Source organism: Tursiops truncatus, chromosome 2 (assembly GCF_011762595.2).
Source record: "Tursiops truncatus isolate mTurTru1 chromosome 2, mTurTru1.mat.Y, whole genome shotgun sequence".
In the NCBI taxonomy this organism is placed as follows: Eukaryota; Metazoa; Chordata; class Mammalia; order Artiodactyla; family Delphinidae; genus Tursiops; species Tursiops truncatus.
In genome coordinates, this window is record NC_047035.1 from 90490187 (window position 1) to 90512543 (window position 22357).

Sequence of the window (22357 nt, forward strand, 5' to 3'; positions counted from 1 at the left end):
ATTTATTATGGGATTTAATTGCCCAGGTAACTAAGGTTCCTGGACAGGTAATTTTTAAGGAAATGAATTTAAAATCGTATGTCTTATGAAAGAAAACTGTTCCCTCATACCCCCAACCCTACTTAAACATATTTATATTATCTGGAACAAGTCTAATTTTCTTTTCCAATGACAGCTTTGAAGAACATTCTGAAGCTTGTATGGGAGACAATATATCAAGAATCTATTTATTGAGTTCTTCTAGAACAAAAGCCAGGAGCTCCCTAATGTAAACACATTAGTGTTTGTTTTGAGGAGGAAATCTATAGACTTTTTTTAAGCAACCATAAAGCAGACAGCTTAGTTCAAAACATCCGTTTCGGAAGATGTCACTGAACAACTCTTCCAATGTATTTCTGGATTCCGCACCCAGTAATGCCAATCGCTTTCAAGTTAATGTCATAAATGAGAGCCATGAGAGCAGTGTGGCTGCGAATGACAACACTGACCCTCCACATTATGAGGAAACCTCTTTTGGGGATGAAGGCCAGAACAGATTCAGAATCAGCTTTAGACCTGGGAATCAGGACCGCTATGACAACTTCCTCCAAACTGGAGAAACTGCTAAAACAGATGCCAGTTTTCATGCTTATGATTCTCACACAAACACATACTACCTACAAACCTTTGGCCACAACACCATGGATGCTGTTCCCAAGATCGAGTACTATCGCAACACTGGCAGCATCAGTGGGCCCAAGGTCAACCGACCCAGCCTGCTTGAGATTCACGAGCAACTGGCAAAGGTAAGCTTAAAGGTACGGGAAAGTATCCTCCTTACTCCTTCAGGTGATCTCCTGCTTCTTACGAACACTATAAATAGAAAAGTGTCCAGTGAAGAGGTCTATTGCAAACCATCCATCTTACTTACACAGCTGTCCCTAGTTCCCAATAAACAGAAGATATACAAAAGTGCTTCACAAATGTTTACTGACTGAGGACAGAGAACTAAAAACTTAATTCTGAAAGTCAGGCAATATGTGGTATCTTGTTTACAATTATAGGCTATTCAATTCACACTTGGTTAAACATGTCAAAACGGAATACTAAGCTGGTTTCACCTTAGTATTAATGCCTCCACAACTATTGTTAAAAAAAAAAAGTCACTAGTGTTTGCTGTAGTTAACACTGTTGTACCAGCCTTTAGTGCACGTGGGTATTTTTTTATACTCTTTAAAGAGAGAGAAGAGATTTATAAGATTCAGCATTTTATCCCTTCTTCTTCAAAACCTTGCCTGAGGCTCCTGAAGGCACTTAAGCATATAAAAGTAACTAAATTAAAGTACAGAAGCAGCAGAAGTGGCTAAACTTTTCATTGTTTAAGGAATATAGCCAGGGTTCCCAATCTGCTAGAAGCGTGAGGCAGCACTTTCTCTAATCTTGTAGCAAATCATTTATAAGCTTAGTAGATTTCTTCTTCGGTTACTTGCTCTAAAATATGTTGATGCATTTTATTTTCCTGCTCTTCTGGACCGCAGTTTGGAATGAATAGCATTCTTTATGGAATATAATTACTTGCTAAGAAGAATAATTAGTTGTCTCATATCTAAATGCAGTCTACTCTTGCCCAGGTTTTAAGGTAAGGAAAAAAAATGAGTGGAACAATTCCTTTCATATTTATTCATTCATTCAACAATTTTTTAATTAAATGATTGCCCACTCTGGGAATTCTCGGAATACTCCTCTCATGAAAGATGCTAATAAAGGTGAAAAGCTCCCTTTAGTTTCTGCTCATCCTTCTTTCCACAAGAAAACTTCTCTCCATAACCTGTTCCCCTTGGCTGCTCTGGGTCCTACCACTGAAGACTGAGCGACTTCCAGAGAGGGAGCCATGCCCTGTTTCTTTACCCCTCTCTACAGCCAAGCCTTATTTGTGCCGTGTACTGTATTAGCAGCACTCTGCCAAATGGCTGCTTTCTTTATAGACGTAAGATTTAGATTTTATCTGGGATACCTGCTGCTTTAATCAAAAGAAGTTAGCAATGTAGTGATTTCAGACAAAAAGGCCAGCCCCCAGGAAGATTGTTGAGAAGCCGGGCAATTTGAAGTTCCTGGAGTTAAAGTGTCACTTTCCTTTTCTACATGAGAAAAGGGGAAGGGAGAAGGAAAAGAGAGAAAAGAAGGTTAAGAGAAGAAGGCACAAGGAGTTTCCAAGATATCAAGATATGGGAAGGGCAGAAAGAGAAATTTACATTATGAAGAGACTTCAATTTATTCTGAAGAAGTAAAATGAGCCAAAGTCTTCATAGACCTGAAATTTTATTCCACTGTACCCTACCTCATTAATTTTTAAAGCTGCATCGTTTGTTAAAATTGCGATCAAAATTTAAATATTCTCACTTCCTTCCCCAATTTACAACAAAAGAAAACAAAATTTTAATTCTATTAAAAAGGAAATGGTGTCAACTCACATTGTTGTTAGGACTGATATTCTAGAGAGAGGAAAGTAGCTGATTTATAATTTCTAAAGCCACGGTTTATGTAAATCTTTATATAAGGGCAGAAAAGCTCTGAGGACACTGCTGTTAGAAAACCATCTGAATGACTAAACGGGAGGAATGCAATAGCTGCGTTTGACAGTTTTGATGGCTGTTTGGGATATCATATTATTTTTGAAAACATAAAATGAGACTAAGGACTTAACATTAACTTACAGTATTTTTTTTCTCTCAGATATGAAGGAATGGCAAATTAAATACATTAAAAATTAGGTTTAGTCTCAATGCCCTGAATTGAGAACAAGTATAGTTTGAACAAGTATAGTTATTCTGAACAAGTAATTCTGAACAAGTATAATTATTCTTTCTGTGTAGTTCACCTTGATTAAATCATGCAGAACTATCCACATAACCAAATTGGGAGCAGAATCAGTATATAACCATGGAATCTGCAATAGGCACATTCCCACAGCCAGGACCATTCTAGTGTCGCTGAGCCTGTGAGCACTTACTCCACATGTTCTACTTCTGTACTCTCCTTCAGACATGAGCAGTCTGGGCCTTCTTCAATTCATTTCTTCCTTGCTAGTGAATTTGATTCTGCTATTCCCCCTGCTTTCCCTCCCATCTCCCAAATAAAAGATGAAGACCGGCCGTATAATGTAGCTATGCTGCCACCTCCTTGTGGCCCTTGACAATTTTATGGTAGTTCCTCAAAACACAACTGGAAATGATCAATAGAACAAACATTGTACAATAATACTCAGACATGTCACTGATTTTGTATACAAAAACATGATAGTGTTTACTTAAATAATGTAAGAGCAGGAAAAAATTGACATAGTATAAGTTAGGAGATATTTTTTTGTATCCCTAATTATAATGCTTTAAAAGCCATGTAGGAATGGTACATTCATACTAAATGGCAGAACAAATTTAGTCAGAAATCAGTTGAATTTTGTGAAAATCCTGGTTATAGCTTCCAAGTTGGAAAAAATTATATGACAAGTTTGTCCTAATAGGTAAAATGAAAACTCGGTTTGAAAGACATTATTTTAAGTCTCTACCTTAAATAAAACTCTAGGAGTGATAGATACTGACAGAATTTGTAATCTCAATGATTTGAGATCATAGTGGAGAAATCCCTTTCATTTTCTATGTAGTAAATAGCTAAATGCCTATACTGGTGGCCATGAATTACAGATTTCTGGAAACTGGTTAAAATCAGAAAAAAATGACTCCATCCCTTACTTGCAGTACTGTACAAGCTACATAACTTTGACTGATCTTGCAGGATGCTTGTGAATATTCGTTTATATGCAGACGAAGTCTAGCACGTTGCCTATAATGGGTAGAAACTCAATAAATGATTATTGATGATGGTCATGGTAATTTTTGTACCAGATAACTTTTATTTAAAATTTTATTTACAAAGGAAAATACACACTGAAAAAATATTTAACAAGTACTAAAAAATATATACTGAAATGTCTCTTATCTAAAGTAAACCTTCGCTCAAAGGCAATTATTACTGAGAGTTTCTTATAAATCCTTCCAGAAATTTTCTATGCCTATACAAGCGTATAGGCCTATCTGTCTAACTTTCTGTCTGTATTTTTTTCAAACAAGTATTGGGACATATTTTACAATATTGTCCTGCACTCTGCTGTTTTCATTATACCACAGACTTTGGAGATCGTTCCACATCAAAACATGCATAAAGATTATTAGACATCTGGCAAAAAAAAATCTAGTATTTCTACTTTGTAAAAATAATTCTTTTAGTATCCAACCTAATTCTTGTGCCCACCTTTTTATACACAATTCCTAACTACCGGGATAACCAAAAGGGAACTTTTTTAAGCCTTACTACCACCATTGTTGTTGGCATTTCAGAAAAATACAATTACAAAGGATTGAGGAAAATATAAAGCCTTTCAATTAAAGTCATTGTTCTCATGTCATTGAAATAAACTGTCTGTGAAAAGTATAAAATACTATGAAAATTAAGATGTAAATATTATTATTTTTAATAAGCCAATTGCATAGAAACTGAATTAAAACAAAAACAAAGGAATGACTTCACATTTGGGTCTTTAGGCCGTTAGCAACTAAAAATAATTTGTAAATAAAAGCATTAAGAGTGACTGGGGAATTCCCTGGTGGTCCAGTGGTTAGGACTCGGCAGTTTCACTGCCTCTGGTTCAATCCCTGGTTGCGGAACTAATAACCCACAATCTGCGAGGCCAAAAAAAAAGAGTGACTCGGTATAATAACAAAAATTTTATTGAGATATTTTTATGTGTCAGACATTGTACTCTTGACGAATTCTCACTCAATCCCATGACAACCCTTCAAGGTAGGTACTATTATTATTGCTATTTTAAAGTTGGGGAAGGTTTTATAAAATCCTAGGGATCTTTAAGAAGAGAAAATAAAGACTTAAAGAAGTCAGTAAATTTCCAAGGTCAGGAAGCCAAGGTCACATGGGTAATAAGGTGAACCCCTGGCTGCATGACTCCAGAGTTCAAGCTTTTTGTCACTATTTTCCATCCCCAGCCTACTCTCCCACAGCACTTTGCCTCAGCTCATTCGACAGCTATAGAAAATGGTGGAACTCATGCACAAGGAAGAAATCTCAACTCAGTCATGATGGGCTGGGCAGGAGATCCTAATTTCTTCCCTGTTGGAGGCACTGTGGCAAGAGACCATGCTGCTTCTCTCACAGAATTAATTGTAGGTCTCAGTCATTTTCATTGTCATTATCAAAAGCATTTACTAGCCACTTATTTACAAGAGCTACTCTATAAAATGAGTTAAAGAGATTTCATCTCTACTCTCTAGAATTTTATTTTATAAGTCAAAAGCCATAGTTATGGATAGAAGTAAAGGACATATAATCAAGTTAACAAACATTAAACCACATAAATCAATGTATAAGTGCTTATCTTCTGTAAAAGAACAAACAAAAATCTACAAATGCTTTCTCTAGAAAATAATCTTTTCTAAAGCGATTCAAAGTTCAAATTTGGAACTTTTGCATTAAAATTGGGGATATCCAAATTTATAAATAATCACTAATTTAATGACAGCCAGATAAAATAGGCAATAAATGCTCTGAAGGCCAGTGAAGACCAGAAGGCACCCTTAAAATATTTGTTAGAATGAAACTCTGCAGCTAAAGATTCATTTTAATACTTGTTAGAGTTTCTTAGTACCCAAGACCAGTTCCCCTGGGAGCTTGCACTATTAAACTAATCTGTGGAAACAAAACAAAAAATGATTAATTTCACATTATAACTAGTTCAGTGATAGGTGGTGAATAGAATGGGAGTTCCCTTAAACGTACACTTGGAAAATGTTAAGAATATTTTAAGTTTACTTTCTCATGCTGGTTTATTATACATAGCTACCTTTTGGCTTAAGTTTTCAAAAATACAAGTCAATTTGTGTGTGAGCTATGTGTTTTCAGATATAATAAAAATACTGTGATTATAAAGTGTGACCACTGGTGGCATAGTGTATAGTAACTTTAAAAACAAGAAAAAAAATCCCTCTCATTTTCATAATTTAAAATACTCCCCTTTACCACAAGGGATAGCAATGTATAAACATAATAATATTGATCAATAAGATATACAAATTATTATTAGAATTACATATTTTTCATTCTGAAATGAACCTTAGGAATTATCTGGTCCTTACTGGGATTGGTTTTAAAATTATTCAGTGGCAGGGGTGTGAGAAGTTTAAGTGGAATAATATTGGCAATATGTCAATAATTGTTGAAGCTGAATGATGGATACATGAGATATATTATTCTCCCTACTATCGCATATGTTTAAATATTTCAATAGTAAAAGAAACTTTAAAACAATGGGGAGGGAATCACCTAGGCCTAAATATTTATGGAACTATTCGTCTTTGATGGTCTAAGATTTCCACCATCCTGAGATTAAAGGCTGAAAAGTTGAAAACATATATCATAGCAAATATTATCTCTTTAGAACTTAAAGAATAAAGATATGTATTTTTTTCTTCTTTGATGAGAGCCTAGAAAGGCATTTGTTATTTTTCTGGGGTCTGAAAAATCACATATTTTATACTAAATAAAATAATTTAATCTTTCATCTTCTAGAAAAATCCATTAGGAATTTACTTGAACTGCATGTGATTGTATCTTTACTAGTTTAACAATACTGGAGGGGGGAAAATCCTTTATCAAACTTTTCTTTCTTTCTAACATACTTTATTTTACTTTCTCTGAATACTTAATGCACAGGTAAAACTCTTGGTAAATAAATAATCAGTCCCTACAGCTATGCAATTTAAAATGCGTTTATGAAAGGTTGTGGGTCATCATATATGGTAATGGAGTGTGAACAAACAAATTAATTCAAAGTATGAAGGAAAACACTGGTTTCAGGTAGCAGTCATAAAACTTTTAGTCTTTATGACTTTGGTCCCAAGAACGTGCACCAGCCAGGAGTCTGCCAGCCACCGGTTATAGCTCACAGCCATGAAGTCCCCACAAACCCTCGACCTGAAGTCTCCCTCCGTACTTTGATGATAAGTTAACTTTATAGTTGCTGTTTGGGTTTACACAGGAGACATTTATTAAAGAGTGAAACCAAGTTTTGCTTGGACATGTTAGAAGAGGGAGATGGCAAGCATAGAGAAATGATTTTGCCTTAGAGTAAACTACTTCAAAGTAAGATTTTCAGAAAACCCACTGGATTTATCCTCACTGGCAGTATCCAGGAAAGGTGAAGTAACTTGCTGGAGGACAAGCACTGAATTAATTGCATTGCCAAAACTAGATTCCAAGTCTCCTAGTCTATATGTTGCAGGGATTTTTCAGCTCCCACATGAGAGCAAGGAACGGGAATGGATTCTGTACTTATAAATTTACCATCAGACCTTTATTGTCAATGGAAGAAATATACATTCGAGGGATTATTCCCCTCTGTGTTATAAATATATTTAAAACTTTGAAACTCTAGCAGGTTGAACATACTTACTACGAGAGAATTGAAGATCCTACAGTGACTCTGTTTTTTAATAATTTAGAAAATTATAGCCTTACTAATTTCTATATATAATGATTTCCTTGACACGCCCTCATAGAATATTATTTTTGCTTCACATTGTGATGTCCCAGTGATAAACTGAAGAACTGTTAAACTGTAACCAGAAGGGTATCCATCAGATAGAAATATTCACTTAAGGAGAAATTTAAAATATCCCATTTATTCTTTAGCCTACATTGTAAGATATTGTTTTGTTCGTTTGTTTTTTTTACAATCATTGGTATTCTCATCAATCCAGATCTAAGGGTCAAAGTTACCATCAGAATTCATCAGAGAGCAGAGCAGTTTCCTGAACCAAACCCTCAAGTTCAGGTTTAATCAGGAAACATGGGTTTTATTGCCAAGATTGCCTTTAAAAAGAGAGTGACTAAAGTTCTGTCTCATGGACTCCCCAGTTAACCCAGAAAGAGGAAATTGCCTTCTCCTTGACTGAGTAACCGCTGATGGTCCGGCCATGGGATCTTTTTTTAAATTTATTTAATTTATTTATTTTTGGCTGTGTTGGGTCTTCGTCGCTGCACGCGGGCTTTCTGTAGTTGCAGCAAGCGGGGCCTACTCTTGGTTGTGGTGCGTGGGATTCTCATTGCAGTGGCTTCTCTTGTTACAGAGCACGGGCTCTAGGCGCGCAGGTTTCAGTAGTTGTGGTGCATGGGCTTAGTTGCTCCGCAACATGTGGGATCTTCCCGGACCAGGGCTCGAACCCGTGTCCCCTGGACTGGCAGGCGGATTCTTAACCACTACGCCACCAGGGAAGCCCTGGCGATGGGATCTTGATTAACTAGAATACTGACAATTTAAAAAGTTTTTCTCAAATCAAATCAAATAAATGAATCTCCTGACCAAGTAATCTCTTTAACATTCATGAGTATTTTAACACATTTCTCAATTCCTTGCTCTCATTGATTTTTCCAGTTATGCAAAATAAAAGTTACATTTGAACTACTCAGCTGCCTTATGAATATAGAATCCTTTCAGAGAAAAATATAACTTTTAATTGACTGGAGAACAACCTCAAATATTTCATCCATCTGTAATTGACTGTATTGTATAGACATGTGAGGATCCAATATGATAGCTCTAGCCACATGTGGCTATTGAGCACTTGAAATATGGTTAGTAAAAATTGAGAGGTACTATCAGTGTAAAACACACACTGGACTCCAAAGACATAGTATGGAAAAAAAGAATGTACAATAGCTCATCAATATTTTTATAATGACCATATGCTGACATAATATTTTATACAGATCTATTAAGTAAAGTATATTATTAAAATAGTCTGTAATTCAGGTCCCTCCTACAAGGTGGGGTGCCCCTACTGCTAATGAATATTTATATTACAAATATGGGAAGTACGATATTCTGCAAAAATGAAATGTATTTTTTAATGTAAGGATCCATATCTGACCCCAAGTTATTTCACTAATTTCTTTTCACTGTTTTTGAAGTACCTACTGAAAAATTTTGAATTACATGCATGACTTGCATTTGTGGCTGCTATAAATCACCAGTTTCTGCCCAGTTCAGCCTCAGTTTCTATGGACTTTGTTTATCCATATCTTACATTGATATGACTATATGATGTCAGCTTTCAATTATTTGTGTAAATAGGGACTGAGGATGCTTAAGATTAAGATATTTCTCAGGTAATTCAAAACTAAATTTTAACCTTTAATTTCAGTTTTCTATGCCATTCAAATTTTTCCTAATGCTGTCAGAAAATAGTAAGATGATCTGACTTGGGATTCACTCAGTTTCTGTCTCTTATTTAATGTGGCCTGCACAGAGGAAACAGTGAGAAATGGAATACCCAATAGGGAAGGACGAAAAAGAAATAGGAGGCAAGAATGGATAAAAAGAAGCTAAGTCGTCTGCTTTTAAGTGGTAGAGATCGGGTGGCCTTCAATTCAATACTGTTTATTGATGGCCTGCTGAATGGCAGGCCCTTGGTTGGTATTGAGAAGTAACCCATACCACCATCTTCCTCCAATTCAGTTCACATACAATAACTCTCATCACATTATATTACATTGGTTACCCAAGTGTCACACTAGTATCATGAAAAAAGTCTTACGGGAGAACAAAACTGGGAGAAATCCTTACTTAGAGGACTTGCTGGAAGAAGGAGACAAGGAATCAAAATCACCTTGGAGTAAACAGCCCAGATTAGGGTCATCTTACAGTGGGTATGCTAATGGTACATCAAAGCCCAAAGAAGCAAGAACTCTTGATCATGGCAAGAGAAAGAACTTCAGTCGTCCCCAAATAAAGTCCTTATAATAAACACTGAATATTTACATCATACCAGTCCCATTTTAGAGGGAAAATATGCCCTTGTCTAAGGCCTCTTAGCTAGTAATGTCAGAACATGTCATCCTAGACTTACACAAGTTTAGACCACTTAAACAAGATAAAGTTGTTCTTTAATAATGATAATCAACTGCTGAATCTAAAAAAATTCCCTAATAATTTCAAAATCCTTACTGGAGAAGGTTGCTTTCGGGGAGCTTAACAGAGTGTAGTCTAACCACTAAAGAGTCAGGTAAGTGCTAGATAGGCTAAACTAAGTGGATGGCATCTGAAATTATTCAGTCACACCTAAAAGAAAAGCTAGAGAGTTGTTTGTTCTTAACTTGAGAGAAACATAGCTATTTCCTTCCCCATTAAATTCAGAGACTATCCTACTGACAAGGAAGATCGTTTTCAAAATAAGGCCACAGGAAAAAAAAAAACCCTCAGTAAAGGTTTTGACCTTTTCTATAGTACTTACTTCTTATTTCTACTCTACTCAGCTTACCTTTCTAGTCGTCAGTATGGAGGCTTCTTACCTTCCGTACAATACTATTGGACATCCAACAATTCTCAGGCAACGTATATCAAATCTGAAAGAAAATTCCCCTACAGGAGTATCATTCTTGTAGCCATACAGAGCCTTTACAACTTTAGAGTATTTTAAGAATACTCTAAACTATTTTTTTTTTTTTAAAGAAAACACTTCTATGTGTTACTTCTATTGAATCTTCTTAAAGATACTCTGACGTGAGTGGAGAAGTTTTGTTATTTTTTTTAGATGGATAAAATGAAGCCCAGGGAGGTGAATGGAAAGAAGGCCAAACACTGCATTAGTGAGGAAGGTTAACTGTCTGGCCCTCGTACCTTGCCTTCTAAAAGACCCTCATTCACTCTTGATAAGCTTTCCTCCCCACCTTGCATTCCCCCTTCTCTCTTTTGATCCTTTTGTATTCTAAATTTATCCAAATTCCATCGTTTTCCCCTAAGGTAATATTCTCACCAGTAGAAGAACTGCCCCGTTTCCTTTACCACCCTTGCAGTCTCAGTGGTGCCTAAAATCACCCACAAAATGAACGCATAAACTCCCAGGGCAAAAAATAATCATCTTATTAAAATGACTGGAATATGTTTATTTTCCTCACGTTTCATGTCAATTGTTTTTATTTGCCTCTGGAAGTTTTATGGAACCATGTGTTGACCAAATATCATGTTTTGCTCTCTGTAAAAATGCAGAATGTATCAGTGGCCCCGGGTTCAGCTGACGTGGTTGCCAACGGGGATGGGATGCCTGGCGATGAACAAGCTGAAAACAAGGAAGAAGACCAAGCCGGTGCCGTGAAGTTTGGATGGGTGAAAGGTGTGCTGGTGAGAAAGCTTCTGTGTTTACAAATGAAAACTATCTGTTCAATGTCCTAGTGGACTAAGTGTTAATAAGGCCTGAACACCAGAGTTACAAAGATGGCTGGGTGCTGCCCCACTGTCACTTCTCATGTCCTTTTCCATGCTCCCTCAACCCACAGGTAAGATGTATGCTGAATATCTGGGGTGTCATGCTCTTCATTCGCCTCTCCTGGATTGTTGGAGAAGCTGGGATCGGTAAGCACTTTTTCCCTCCTATGTAGTTTTCAATGTAAATTAAAAACTCAATAAGCAACTTGTTTTCACCATTAACACTGAATGTGAGATGAAGATCGCAGAATTAATCTGCACTTGGGCTCTTTTACTTTGCCTCTTTGACAATGTCTGTCAGAGAAGACAGGTAAAGTGTTATCTCCTGGGAGCCTGGAGTTTTCCAGCTTGCCGACCAGATAAACGCTCAAGTAAATATTTCATCATTTCATAGAGTTTTAGGTGTCCAAGTATATAGAGATACATTCATTTTAAATAATAGTATTCATATTTTGGGACATACTGACATACATCAGAGTATCCCCCTTACAATTATTAGCAAAGCATCACTGAACAAAAATAACTTGTGGGAAAACTGGTGAAACTGTGACTTGACTAATAAAAATGCTGAATTGTTGAACATTTTCCAGAGAAAACAGTGTTACTTGCAGGTACAAGTAGTAAGAAAACAAAGGTTAATAAACTATTGCCAGATAGAAGCTTAAAAAGATAGGTAAAAAGACCAAGATAATGTATATAAGTATTGATAATTTTGCTAAATGGAAATGGATGATGTTGAAATTATTTTGAGTGCTTATTTGATGTTTTTAAATATTGTATTTTATTTAAAGTATTGTTTCCTCTGGCAAATATTTTTATTGTGAGTATACTACTAAAATTTATATAAAGATTTATTTGAATTATATAAAAGTTTCTGATTCAATGTGATAAAAATTAATGATGTTCTACTCTCTATATGGAAAACACATTATAGGTTCACTTTGTGGGGGGCACACCTATAAATCATTAGTATCAAGAACACAGAAGTTCAGATGTGCTTTCAGATTCTACTCCAAAATGTGTCTCAATTCACATTTAAAAGGTACTTGGTCATTATTTATTGCCTTCGCTCCTCAAAACAGATTCCGAATCACCAGAAGACTTAATGCGAAAAAGAGCTGGAACCAGTTCCCATAGTTTTTCCTCTTTGTGTGTTTGGCAACTGCTGGGCTCCTGACAAAGGGCTTCTTGCTGGCTTTATGATGCATATCAAATGAACACTTACAGCCTCAGGGTCCAAAATAAGTATATGCTATTCCATGAAAAATCTGCATCTTAATATTGCCAAACTGTTGCTCCAGGGTTTCATGCAAAATTAGTTTTTTAAGGGCAGTTTAGTAACTTATTGAGATCATCAGGAAACATTACTTTGTTTGGAGGTGTGAGTGTAGCCCAGGGCAGGGGTGATTCTTTTTAATGCAACTTATTTAAAATCCGTATGTTTGGGTAATAATCTGAACTTTAATCAGATCTTACATTATTCTTCACAGTCAACCCAGTTTCATGTTTATTGCAAAATTGTAGAATATGAAGAATTCTATCTTCTGCTAAACTGTTTATTATACTTTCAGACATCAGTATTGTTTTAATAAGGATCTTTTATTTAAATTGTCAAATCCAGCTTCAGAAGAGAGTAGAGTTCTACCTAAATGGGTGTCCAGTGGGTTTTCCTTTGAATGGAGGTTTTTTTTGTTTTTTTTTTTAATTCCGAGAAAATAGACTTTAGTGAGTAGTAGAAACTTACTATCACCCTTACTCAGTTTTACTGGACTTTGTCACGAACTCAAAGCTGAAGGAGTTGATTAAGTCACCATCTGGGTCCAAATTGGGTCCCCTTTACTGGGAAAGAAGACAAACAAGTACAAGCAGTACCCCTTTCTGGCTTTGCGGGTAGCCTGGGGAAGAAACCTGAATATACTTTCAAGCTCAGACCCTGGGGAAAAAGCCAGAAGGAAGCTGTAGCCAGGAGTAATGGTAGCTACAGTCCTTGGGTAACCATCTGGGGCTATAAGTTCTGGCTGCCTTGTCCCCAAAAGCAATTGGTAGTTGTTCTCTGTCTTGTTGTTCTCTGTCTTGACCATCTTGGCTGGGGCATGATGGTATCCAATAAACTTAAACATCAAGCAAGGAAGAAGGGCATGAAAAGCAAGTACGACCTGAAGCAAGTCATTTATATTTGGTGTGTTTCACTGTCTCATCTGAAAATTAGGGAGCTGGATTAATTGTTTCCCAATCAATTCTTTGAAGAACGCTGCTGAACAGGCAGACACAAATTGAGATTGGCTGAGGGTAGCTCAACAATAATCTTCAGACTGTGGGGTGCATAACAATTACCTGGGAAGATAGTTACAAAACTGCAGAACCCTGGGATTCACTTGGAAAGATCCAAAGTCAGTAAGTCTGGGCATTTTTAATAAGCACCCCAGGCATTTCCTGAAGCAGGTGGTTCAAGGACTGAAGTTTGAGAAAACTATGAACTGAATGTTTTCTAAGCTGCTTTTGCCCTGGGATTTTATGTTTGATTGTGAGAGGGAAGCAAATCCCTTGCTGTTTAAATGCATACAACTTTGTTCCAGGATTTTAAATGGTTTACAGAAATATATAAGATGCCAAAGGATACATTAAGAATTGTTTGGAAAATAAAGGCAAAGGGAATATAAGGGGTAGGGAAATAACAAAAGTCAGAGTAGGTTTAATGTCATGAAATGCAAACTATTTGGTTCTCTACTGTTGCTGGGGTGAGCTAAACATTTGGTATCAAACTTCCTCAAAATAAAGTCAAGAGTTAAAATAAAGTGCAAAAAAAAAAAAAAAAAAAGAAGTCACCTTTACTGGCACACAGACTTGAAACTGCACAGTGATGTAGAGGTGACGCTCACCACAGGATCCCTGCAAAAGATACAAAGAATTTAGTGCAAGCATTTCTTATAACACCAAATGTGCAGGAATCTATAGGGGCCAAACCAATATAGTCTAAGTTTGCATCTCATACCCATGGTTAGCCTCTTCCTACTGCACTTTAACTGTAAAATAGCCTAGAAACTTCTGCTAGAGCCAGGATATAACTGGAGGCATCAAAAGAGCCAGCTTCCAATACCTCATTCCCATTTTTGTCCTTAACTTCCTTCCACTTCCCCTTGTTCTAGGGCATGGCCAGAGAGATCACAGCCTCTCTCGGCTAACTGCCCTTTTTATCATCCTTGGAACAAGCGAGGCTATCAACAATTATGAAGCATTCACTTTATGTCAAGGAACACACCAAACAGACCTAGGCAAGCACATTCTGGCTGGAGCCAGGGTGATTTCAGTGCCTACAAGTTCTCCCTGAATTTAAGGTTGATCTCCACTGAGGAGGGTAATGGAGGGGAGGAAAAACTGTTTTCCCTCTACTCATCTTAGGCTCATTGGCTAGGGCCCTGTAAAGCAGACTGACAACATACAGATTAACAAGAGAAAAACAATCAGAAGTTTAGTAATATGTGCATCGTGCATGTACATGGGAATCTCCAGCACTGAGTAACTCAAAGGGGTGGTTACAACTTGGGCTTATACAAGCATCTTAACAGAAAAACACATTTTTAGAGAAGTAACAAGACAAAGGAAAAGACTGAGTTTCTAGAGTGGCACATTGTGGGAAGGCAAATACATGGGGGAACTAACGGAAGATAAGGGCTAGTTAGTAAAGTCTATGTAGATTCCTCTAGTACCATCTCCAGCTGTCTCCAGTCTCTAGCTGATAACTGTCCCCAGTATAGAGGAAAGAGGAGACACCATTACAAATCTATGTCCTGCCTTTAGGCAAATAAGAGGTATCTTCTTCTTTTCAGCTGTCTTTAGCTCAAAATAATCCTTATGCTAAAGTGGCAAATTTTGGGACAGCATATTCTGCTACCCTTCAGTGTCCTCCTAGCTGTGTATTTCCTGAAACTGAAAGCAGCCTTGCCTTCCTCTGAATTCTGGTCTGCTTTCTCCCTCTCATAATAAATGATTCTGAACCATAAGATCCTTGAGGGCAGCTTTTTTCATTTTTCCTTGCATTTCACATACCGCCTAGCACAGCTGGATATATGGTTGGCTTTTAATAAACAATAGCTGTTACGACTATTGTGGATTTGATCAAAAAGCAGTGCCATTGATTGTGTACTGTGTTCTATGCACTATGCTACTTTACTTTACACATGCATTCTGTCTTTATACACGCCACTACTTTCTTTATACACGGCCACTCTACACGCGCATTCTTTCTAATTTCATTGTCATTTCTGGCTCAGAAAATAGGTAACTTGCCAGAGTTCACATAGCCAGTAAGTAAATGTAGTTTGATTTGATTCTTTCTACTTTACTCATCTGCCAGATGAACAATTTTCTATACTATATGTAATTTTCCACTCCTACACAGTCGAATATACATAAAAAGATACTTCCCTGGAAGGATGAACATCTACACTCTAGTAATATTAACAGCTTGGGATTGTTCAGACCAATTATTATGTTTATGGGTGTCTGGAACTTCATAAACAGTGAGGTTCATGTTGAATTCTGACCAGCCATAGTTGTTCAGTTATGTGAAACTTTGCACTGCACAGCTTAGGTCTTGAGTTTCTTGGATCTGTGCTACTCCAGGCAGAAAACTTCAATGCTGGGCATTTCCTCTGTGGTGATGTCCAGACCAACTTGTTAAACTCAAATGTGGTCCTTTGGTGACTACTCTAGACTTGCTGGCTTTTATGTAAATGATCTAATGGATTATTCCACCATTTAATTGCCTTTATTTTTCCTCTCTCAACTGAGGTCTTGGTGTGATTATCATCGGCTTAGCCGTGACAGTGACTGCTATCACTGGTTTATCCACCTCTGCTATTGCTACAAATGGATATGTCAGAGGAGGTAATTAAACCTGTGACCCGCATGATCATTTGTAAGGTAAAGGCAACACAGGCCCAAATAGTTCACCACTGACTTTTCTGGAGTGTTTTCAAAGGTAATCCAAGTTGGTTCATTTTTTTTACCCCCTGCCAGGCAAAAGAGATGCAAGAAAAATGGAGAAGGATTTAACCTTTGTCAAACCCCCAACTTTCTCATTCAGGTTCCTCTCCAGCAAGAGAGAAGGTCAAATGTTATGTTTTTCTCTTTTCGCAGCCAGGGTATTTTCTCTCCCAGGACACCAGCGTAAGTCAGCTTTTCCTTTCCAGGGCTGCATTTTAGATTGTGTTTGCTTTTGGAAACCATCCTTCATCATAATGAGCAGTTCTCCAACTTGGTCTTTACGCCAGGCAAACCCGTTTCTCCTTAGCACGAAGGAACTCCACTGGGGCCCAAGGCTTGGATGTGAACACTTGAATTCAAAGCAGTATAGTTTGCAGCAATAGGGAATCCAAGGAAGAAAAGTAAAATGTAATATCTTCTGTCTTTCATTGCTAACAGGTCTTGGAGTTCTCATAATTCTTCTTTCCACCATGGTAACTTCTATTACTGGGTTGTCAACTTCTGCAATAGCAACTAACGGGTTTGTTCGTGGAGGTAAAATTTCTAAGATATCTAAATGCTCTCATCACTTGCTACGGGTAGGCAAAAACTTTTTATTACACTTCTTTTTGGTGGGAACAAGAAAGTAGCCCAATGTTCTTGAAGCCTGGCTAACTGTGTGGATGAGCTGGACACAGAAGGAAACACAAGGTACTGTGCGTATAGTCCTCGTCTACTCTTGTCAGCTGTGGTCTCTTTTCTAATGGTCCTCTCTGGCACGTTGCAGGTCATGATTTCCAGATGCTCAAATTCCTTGGGTAAATGCTTTATTTTTCAGGCTACTGCACACCTCTCGCTGGTGTTTCTTGGGAAATGACTTCTCGACACAGCTTCAGTTTTAAAGTTTAGTACATTTCAGGTGCTTCCTAGACCTTCCTAGACCTAGATGGAATGGGATCTTTTAGAACATTTCAGGTTTTCCATAGGGAGACTGTTCCTTCCTTGACAAGATTCAGACTGCTGCCTCCTGAAGTACTGGTGACTTCTTGAAGTACTGGAGCCAAACACCTTTCTTGGGGGATTTTTCAGGTCTTGGAGTCATCATCATTGGCCTGAGTGTGGTAGTGACAACACTCACAGGTATTTCTATGTCCGCTATTTGCACAAATGGAGTAGTAAGAGGAGGTAAGCCAATTCATGTACTTATGGCTATAAGCTTTCACTATGTAGTAATGTCTAGAGTTGGTTTAATGTTGGAAGTAAAATTTGTACATTGATACTTAGTCCCCAGAAGCCCTAAAACAAAACAAAATAATCCAAAATTTAAACAGCAAGGCATGATTCTTTTCAACTAAAATTAAGAGATCTCCAGAAAAGATTTTTTTGGCCCACTTCCTGTGATTAAACATGTTTATAAAGTAGAGAATGACCAGGTGTCTAGAAAGAAAGCATAGAGTATTATGTGTTTCTTTGTGCCTTGGACGGACCCCACTGCCTCTCTCCCAGGGCCCCTCAGAAGGGGTCTTCTCCAGCACCCCAGCTGACACTGCTGACACTTCCCACTCAGTGAGACTTCAGAGTTCACCCCAACACTATGCTCCTAATGGCCAATAAGCTTGAGAAGATTCTTAAAAAGAAAATAAAAACAAATAAAACAAAGAGTTACTTTCAAATCATCCAGGAACAAGCAGGCCTGGGCAGAGAATGAGGGGTTGAATTTGTCTTATTGTTCTTCTAGCTTCCTTTCTTCCCCCTCCAATTCTGTTTTGGCTCCTGGGGTCTCTACTTGGGTACCTTATCCAGATCTCCCTACGCAGGGCCTTCTAAAACACCATCCTACCTACAAAACAGCTCCCCTCACAGCTCCTGCCTGTCTCTCATTTTGACCAAGCCTAGTAACTTGCTGCTAACTTATTTAATGTAATCAGGACAAAGAAAGTCATGGGGATTTGCCCCACCCAAATAAAAGTTTACATTTTTAGAGAGGATGTTGTCGTCTTAACCCAAAGGAGTCACTATAGTGGAGGAAACAGTGAAAACTTTTCAGTGAAGGATAATTTTGGCTGTAGATATGTGTGTCCAGTGTCATTCCTTTACCAATTCTGTCTACTTCTAAGGCTAGCTCAGTATAGGAAGTCACTGATTCACTATGGTCTGTGACAACACCTAGTTATCTAGGCCTTTCAACATCTAGTCATTTTAACCTTCAGTAACATGCTCTCAGAACTCTTGAGGTAGTTAACTATTCTGGCTCAGTCTTTCCTGTGTCCAGAAGTATACAGCCATGAGCAGAACCTTCTTTTCAAGGTCCAAGGGAGAAGCAATCGTTCCAGGCCCTCCCTACCTTACTTCCCACTTGCCACACCCATACACATATGGGTATTTGGCAATAACCATGCCTTCTTGAGCTAAAACCATCAAAACTAAGTCTGATTTATAGAGCAGATAATCTATAGCACTGTACAGGTACCTTTTTAATGTAGTAAATGTGCACCAGAAATTATACCAGAAAGGAAGTTAGAATGACAATGATAAACTATCCACTTCATTCTCTGCCTGGGCCTGCCTGTTCCTGGAAATTTCAGTTATGAAATTTTACTTCAGTTACATTATTAACTTGAACTCTCCAATGAAGTTTTTTAAAAGACAAAGAATTTGTGGGGTAAAGTTTGCTGTATTCTTATTAGTAGCATTTGTGTATTATAGGTTTCAATAAATTGGATGTTATTTAGTCAGAGTAGTTCTATTGTAGATTATATACAGAATATAAGGCAGGCCTAAGTTATTCATTACAGTGAACAAGATTTCTAAAATTACTAGGATTTATAATATTTTTATTAGAATAATTAGTATTTTAAATGGTCTCAGACATTCAAAATTATTTGGTCATATAAACTAAATCCTCTAAAAGTTCCTCAATGTAAAGCATGTTCACTTCTCGTTTCAGGTGGGGCCTACTACCTTATTTCCAGAAGCTTAGGGCCCGAGTTTGGTGGGTCTATAGGCTTGATCTTTGCTTTTGCCAATGCAGTGGCTGTTGCTATGTATGTGGTGGGATTTGCTGAGACTGTGGTAGATCTTCTTAAGGTAATTAAAAGCTTTTCTTTTCTTCACCCAAGCAAGATAATTTGGTTTATTTTGCTTTTTCAGGGCACGAGGGGATATCATTATGGCAAGATGAGAGGAAACAGATTTATTCTGCAGAATATTGACGCTGAATATAGTTGAAGGAGCCCTAGGCTTGGCATCAGAACTGGCTCAGAGTCCTGGCTCTCATACTTACCAGCTGAGAGATTCTGGACCAGTCCCTCTGTTCATCTGAACCTTGTTTTTCAAATCTATAGTATGGGCTAATAATATTGTTTATGTCTTTCACAGAAATGTGGTACAGATCAAATGAAATAATGTACATGAAATACAGTGTAAAATATGAAAGAAAAGATAATGGGAATTATTGTCAGCAGCAATACTACTATTATGGTTATAGATTTCCAAAGGGAAAGAAAGTTCAAACATTAGAAGAACTCACTGCAGGAAACTGGGCCTTTTTTAGTTTAGGTGCCCCATCTGGATGGTATATATGTGAACACATTAATTAGCTAGTATATGAGCTAACTTCTAGTCCTCCTTTTATGGTAATGATAGCAGACACTGAATTCAATTGGTACCTCTACTTGAAAATTAGATGAATAAATGAGTGGATTATAGTTCATAGTTTGTTCTTTAATTGAGTAGCATTTATTTTTTTTTGATATTCACATTGGAAACCACTCATTTTTATTCTTCTAAGATTCCCCTTGACACATAAAAATAACTAGTCATTCTTCTGAAACAAAACATGATATCTGTATGTACCCATAATTTTACTTAGTGCTACAGTAGATTTAAAAGCTGTGCCTAGAATGAATCCCTAAAATTTGTAACTCCTGACCTTGGCTATCAAAGGCCTATTATCACAGGAAAAAATAAATTTAGATTCTTTATCTTCTCCAATTTATGAGCATTTCATTTTTCCATTATCCTGTGTAGCCCCAGACATTAGTGCATGGTATCTCTTCTCACTGTTAAATTCTACAATAAGACATATAGGCAAAAAAAAGCTTCTAACCATTTTAGTGATTTTTTTTTTTTGTTCCAGGAGAGTGATTCGATGATGGTGGATCCAACCAATGACATCCGGATAATAGGCTCCATCACAGTGGTGATTCTTTTGGGAATTTCAGTAGCTGGAATGGAATGGGAAGCAAAGGTGAATTTCTCAAAATGATATTACCAACAACTGCTAGTGAATTTCTCAAAATGATATTACCAACAACGGCTAGTCAGCTTCCCGAACAAATTGCAGGAATAGAAGGAACTCCATATTCAAAAAGAATTGCTGTTATTACTTTCTATGATAAAAGGAGCCAGGTCAGTGCTTGGTGGAACACCAAGCCCTCAAAGCACGAAGTCCAGGCAGTCCAGCTCATGTGATCAGGCCTGTGCTTTGTCCTTGATGCTACAGTAACAGTAACGGAGCCAACAAGATTACTGCCATCTTCACACCCTGGTATCCCCTTCCAAGCTGGCTGTGAGTGCTGAAGCCCACAAGAAATGGCAAGTGTGTTGGGAGAAAAAAAAAAAAGGCAGAAACTATCATTCCCCTCTGAAATCCAGTACTCCAGCAGCAAATTTGAGGGCATCAGAAGCCCTGGAACTAGAGAATATCTGGATTTAACTATTAGTAAATCAGTTAGTAAATTTCGGAATGATGGAGAGCACGTCTTTTGCTTGCTTTGTAACTCTCGACAGTGACTAGTACAATTGAAACTCCTATGTTCCTATGTGCCTGGAGGTGCAATAACGAGACATCAAGTGGTCACCAGAAATGAAAAGATAGCCAAAGCCTCCCACTTACATAAGACAATAGGAAACATTCCCACCTGGCATTTATTTCCAGATTATGCATTCATACATCAAACAAAAATTGACGAAGTGCTTATCATGTGCTGGGCATTCTGCTAGGCACTGTATATTCAGTTGTGACCCACACAGGCACAATCCCTGCCATAGTTGAGCATATGGTCTACGGGGAGCTGAGTAATTAACAAGTAAATATAGAATGGTAAATTGTGAAAGTGCTCTAAAGTAAATAAACAGGGCACTGAGATAGAATGTAACAGGGGGAACATACCGTCAGATTATTCCCTGAGGGAGGCAATGTAGTTTCATAACAGTAGAAGGTAGAATTTAAAGCTCCAGCTCTGTAGTTAGAGTGGCGTTGAACCTGGTTTATGTCTATATGACCTTTAGTAAATTACTTCACCTCTCTGTTTCTCAGTTTCTTTATCTTTAAAATGATGATAGCAGTATTACCTACTTCATACAGTTGTGGGTGGTATTATTTACCTGAAAGAATATTGGTAAAGTTAGATGTGCATCTGTTGTATTGTAAGCCCTCTGTGAACATTAGCTGTTATTGTTTAGATTCAGTGATCAAGAAAGGCCTCTCTGCGGAGGTAACTAACACATAATGGATGAGAGGAAAGATACAGTTTTGCAAAGTATAGGGAAAAGTGTGTTTCCAGCAGAGGGAACAGCATATGGGAATGCCAAGCCAATAACCTCTATGAAATGTCAGATGGACTAAAGAACAGTGATTTGGCTGGTCAACCTTGCAGACTGCTTATGCTGGGCGCACACTGGTATGGTAGCCCAACGTCAAGTGCACTAGGCATCATGGGAATTCTATGCATCATTCTGTGTTCTCATACTCCTTCTGCAGTTATTACTGTGAAGGGGAGGAATCCATAGGTGCTCTGCCTAGGAAAGAAACCAACTCTATCAGTGTTCAATCTTTTGGCTCCATTTATTCTTAGGAACACTGCACTAAGTTACCCACTTAGTACTTGAAATGCTCTTGAAATGTCACCTTCAAGTGCCCAAGCACATGCACCCACTGAAAATGTAACATCTATACTCGGGCCAAATAAGGCTCATTAAGATGCCATTTTATGAGAACACACTTATTACCTACTTTGGATAGTAGAATCTTAACTGGAATTATTAGATAGGGTCTTTCTTCAGTGGGCACTTATAACTTTT

General features: G+C 37.5%; 1 protein-coding gene across 1 annotated transcript in view; it reads left to right on the forward strand.

Annotated features, from left to right (window-relative positions):
* The first annotated feature begins 365 nt into the window (after positions 1 to 365).
* SLC12A1 (solute carrier family 12 member 1) overlaps positions 366 to 22357 on the forward strand; it is an 88881-nt gene continuing 66889 nt past the window's right edge. The window contains exons 1-6 of the mRNA XM_073800933.1: positions 366 to 785; positions 11093 to 11224; positions 11380 to 11455; positions 16100 to 16195; positions 19221 to 19360; positions 20412 to 20522. Of these exons, the coding sequence (XP_073657034.1) occupies positions 366 to 785; positions 11093 to 11224; positions 11380 to 11455; positions 16100 to 16195; positions 19221 to 19360; positions 20412 to 20522 (975 nt within the window). The remainder of the gene's footprint in view (positions 786 to 11092; positions 11225 to 11379; positions 11456 to 16099; positions 16196 to 19220; positions 19361 to 20411; positions 20523 to 22357) is intronic.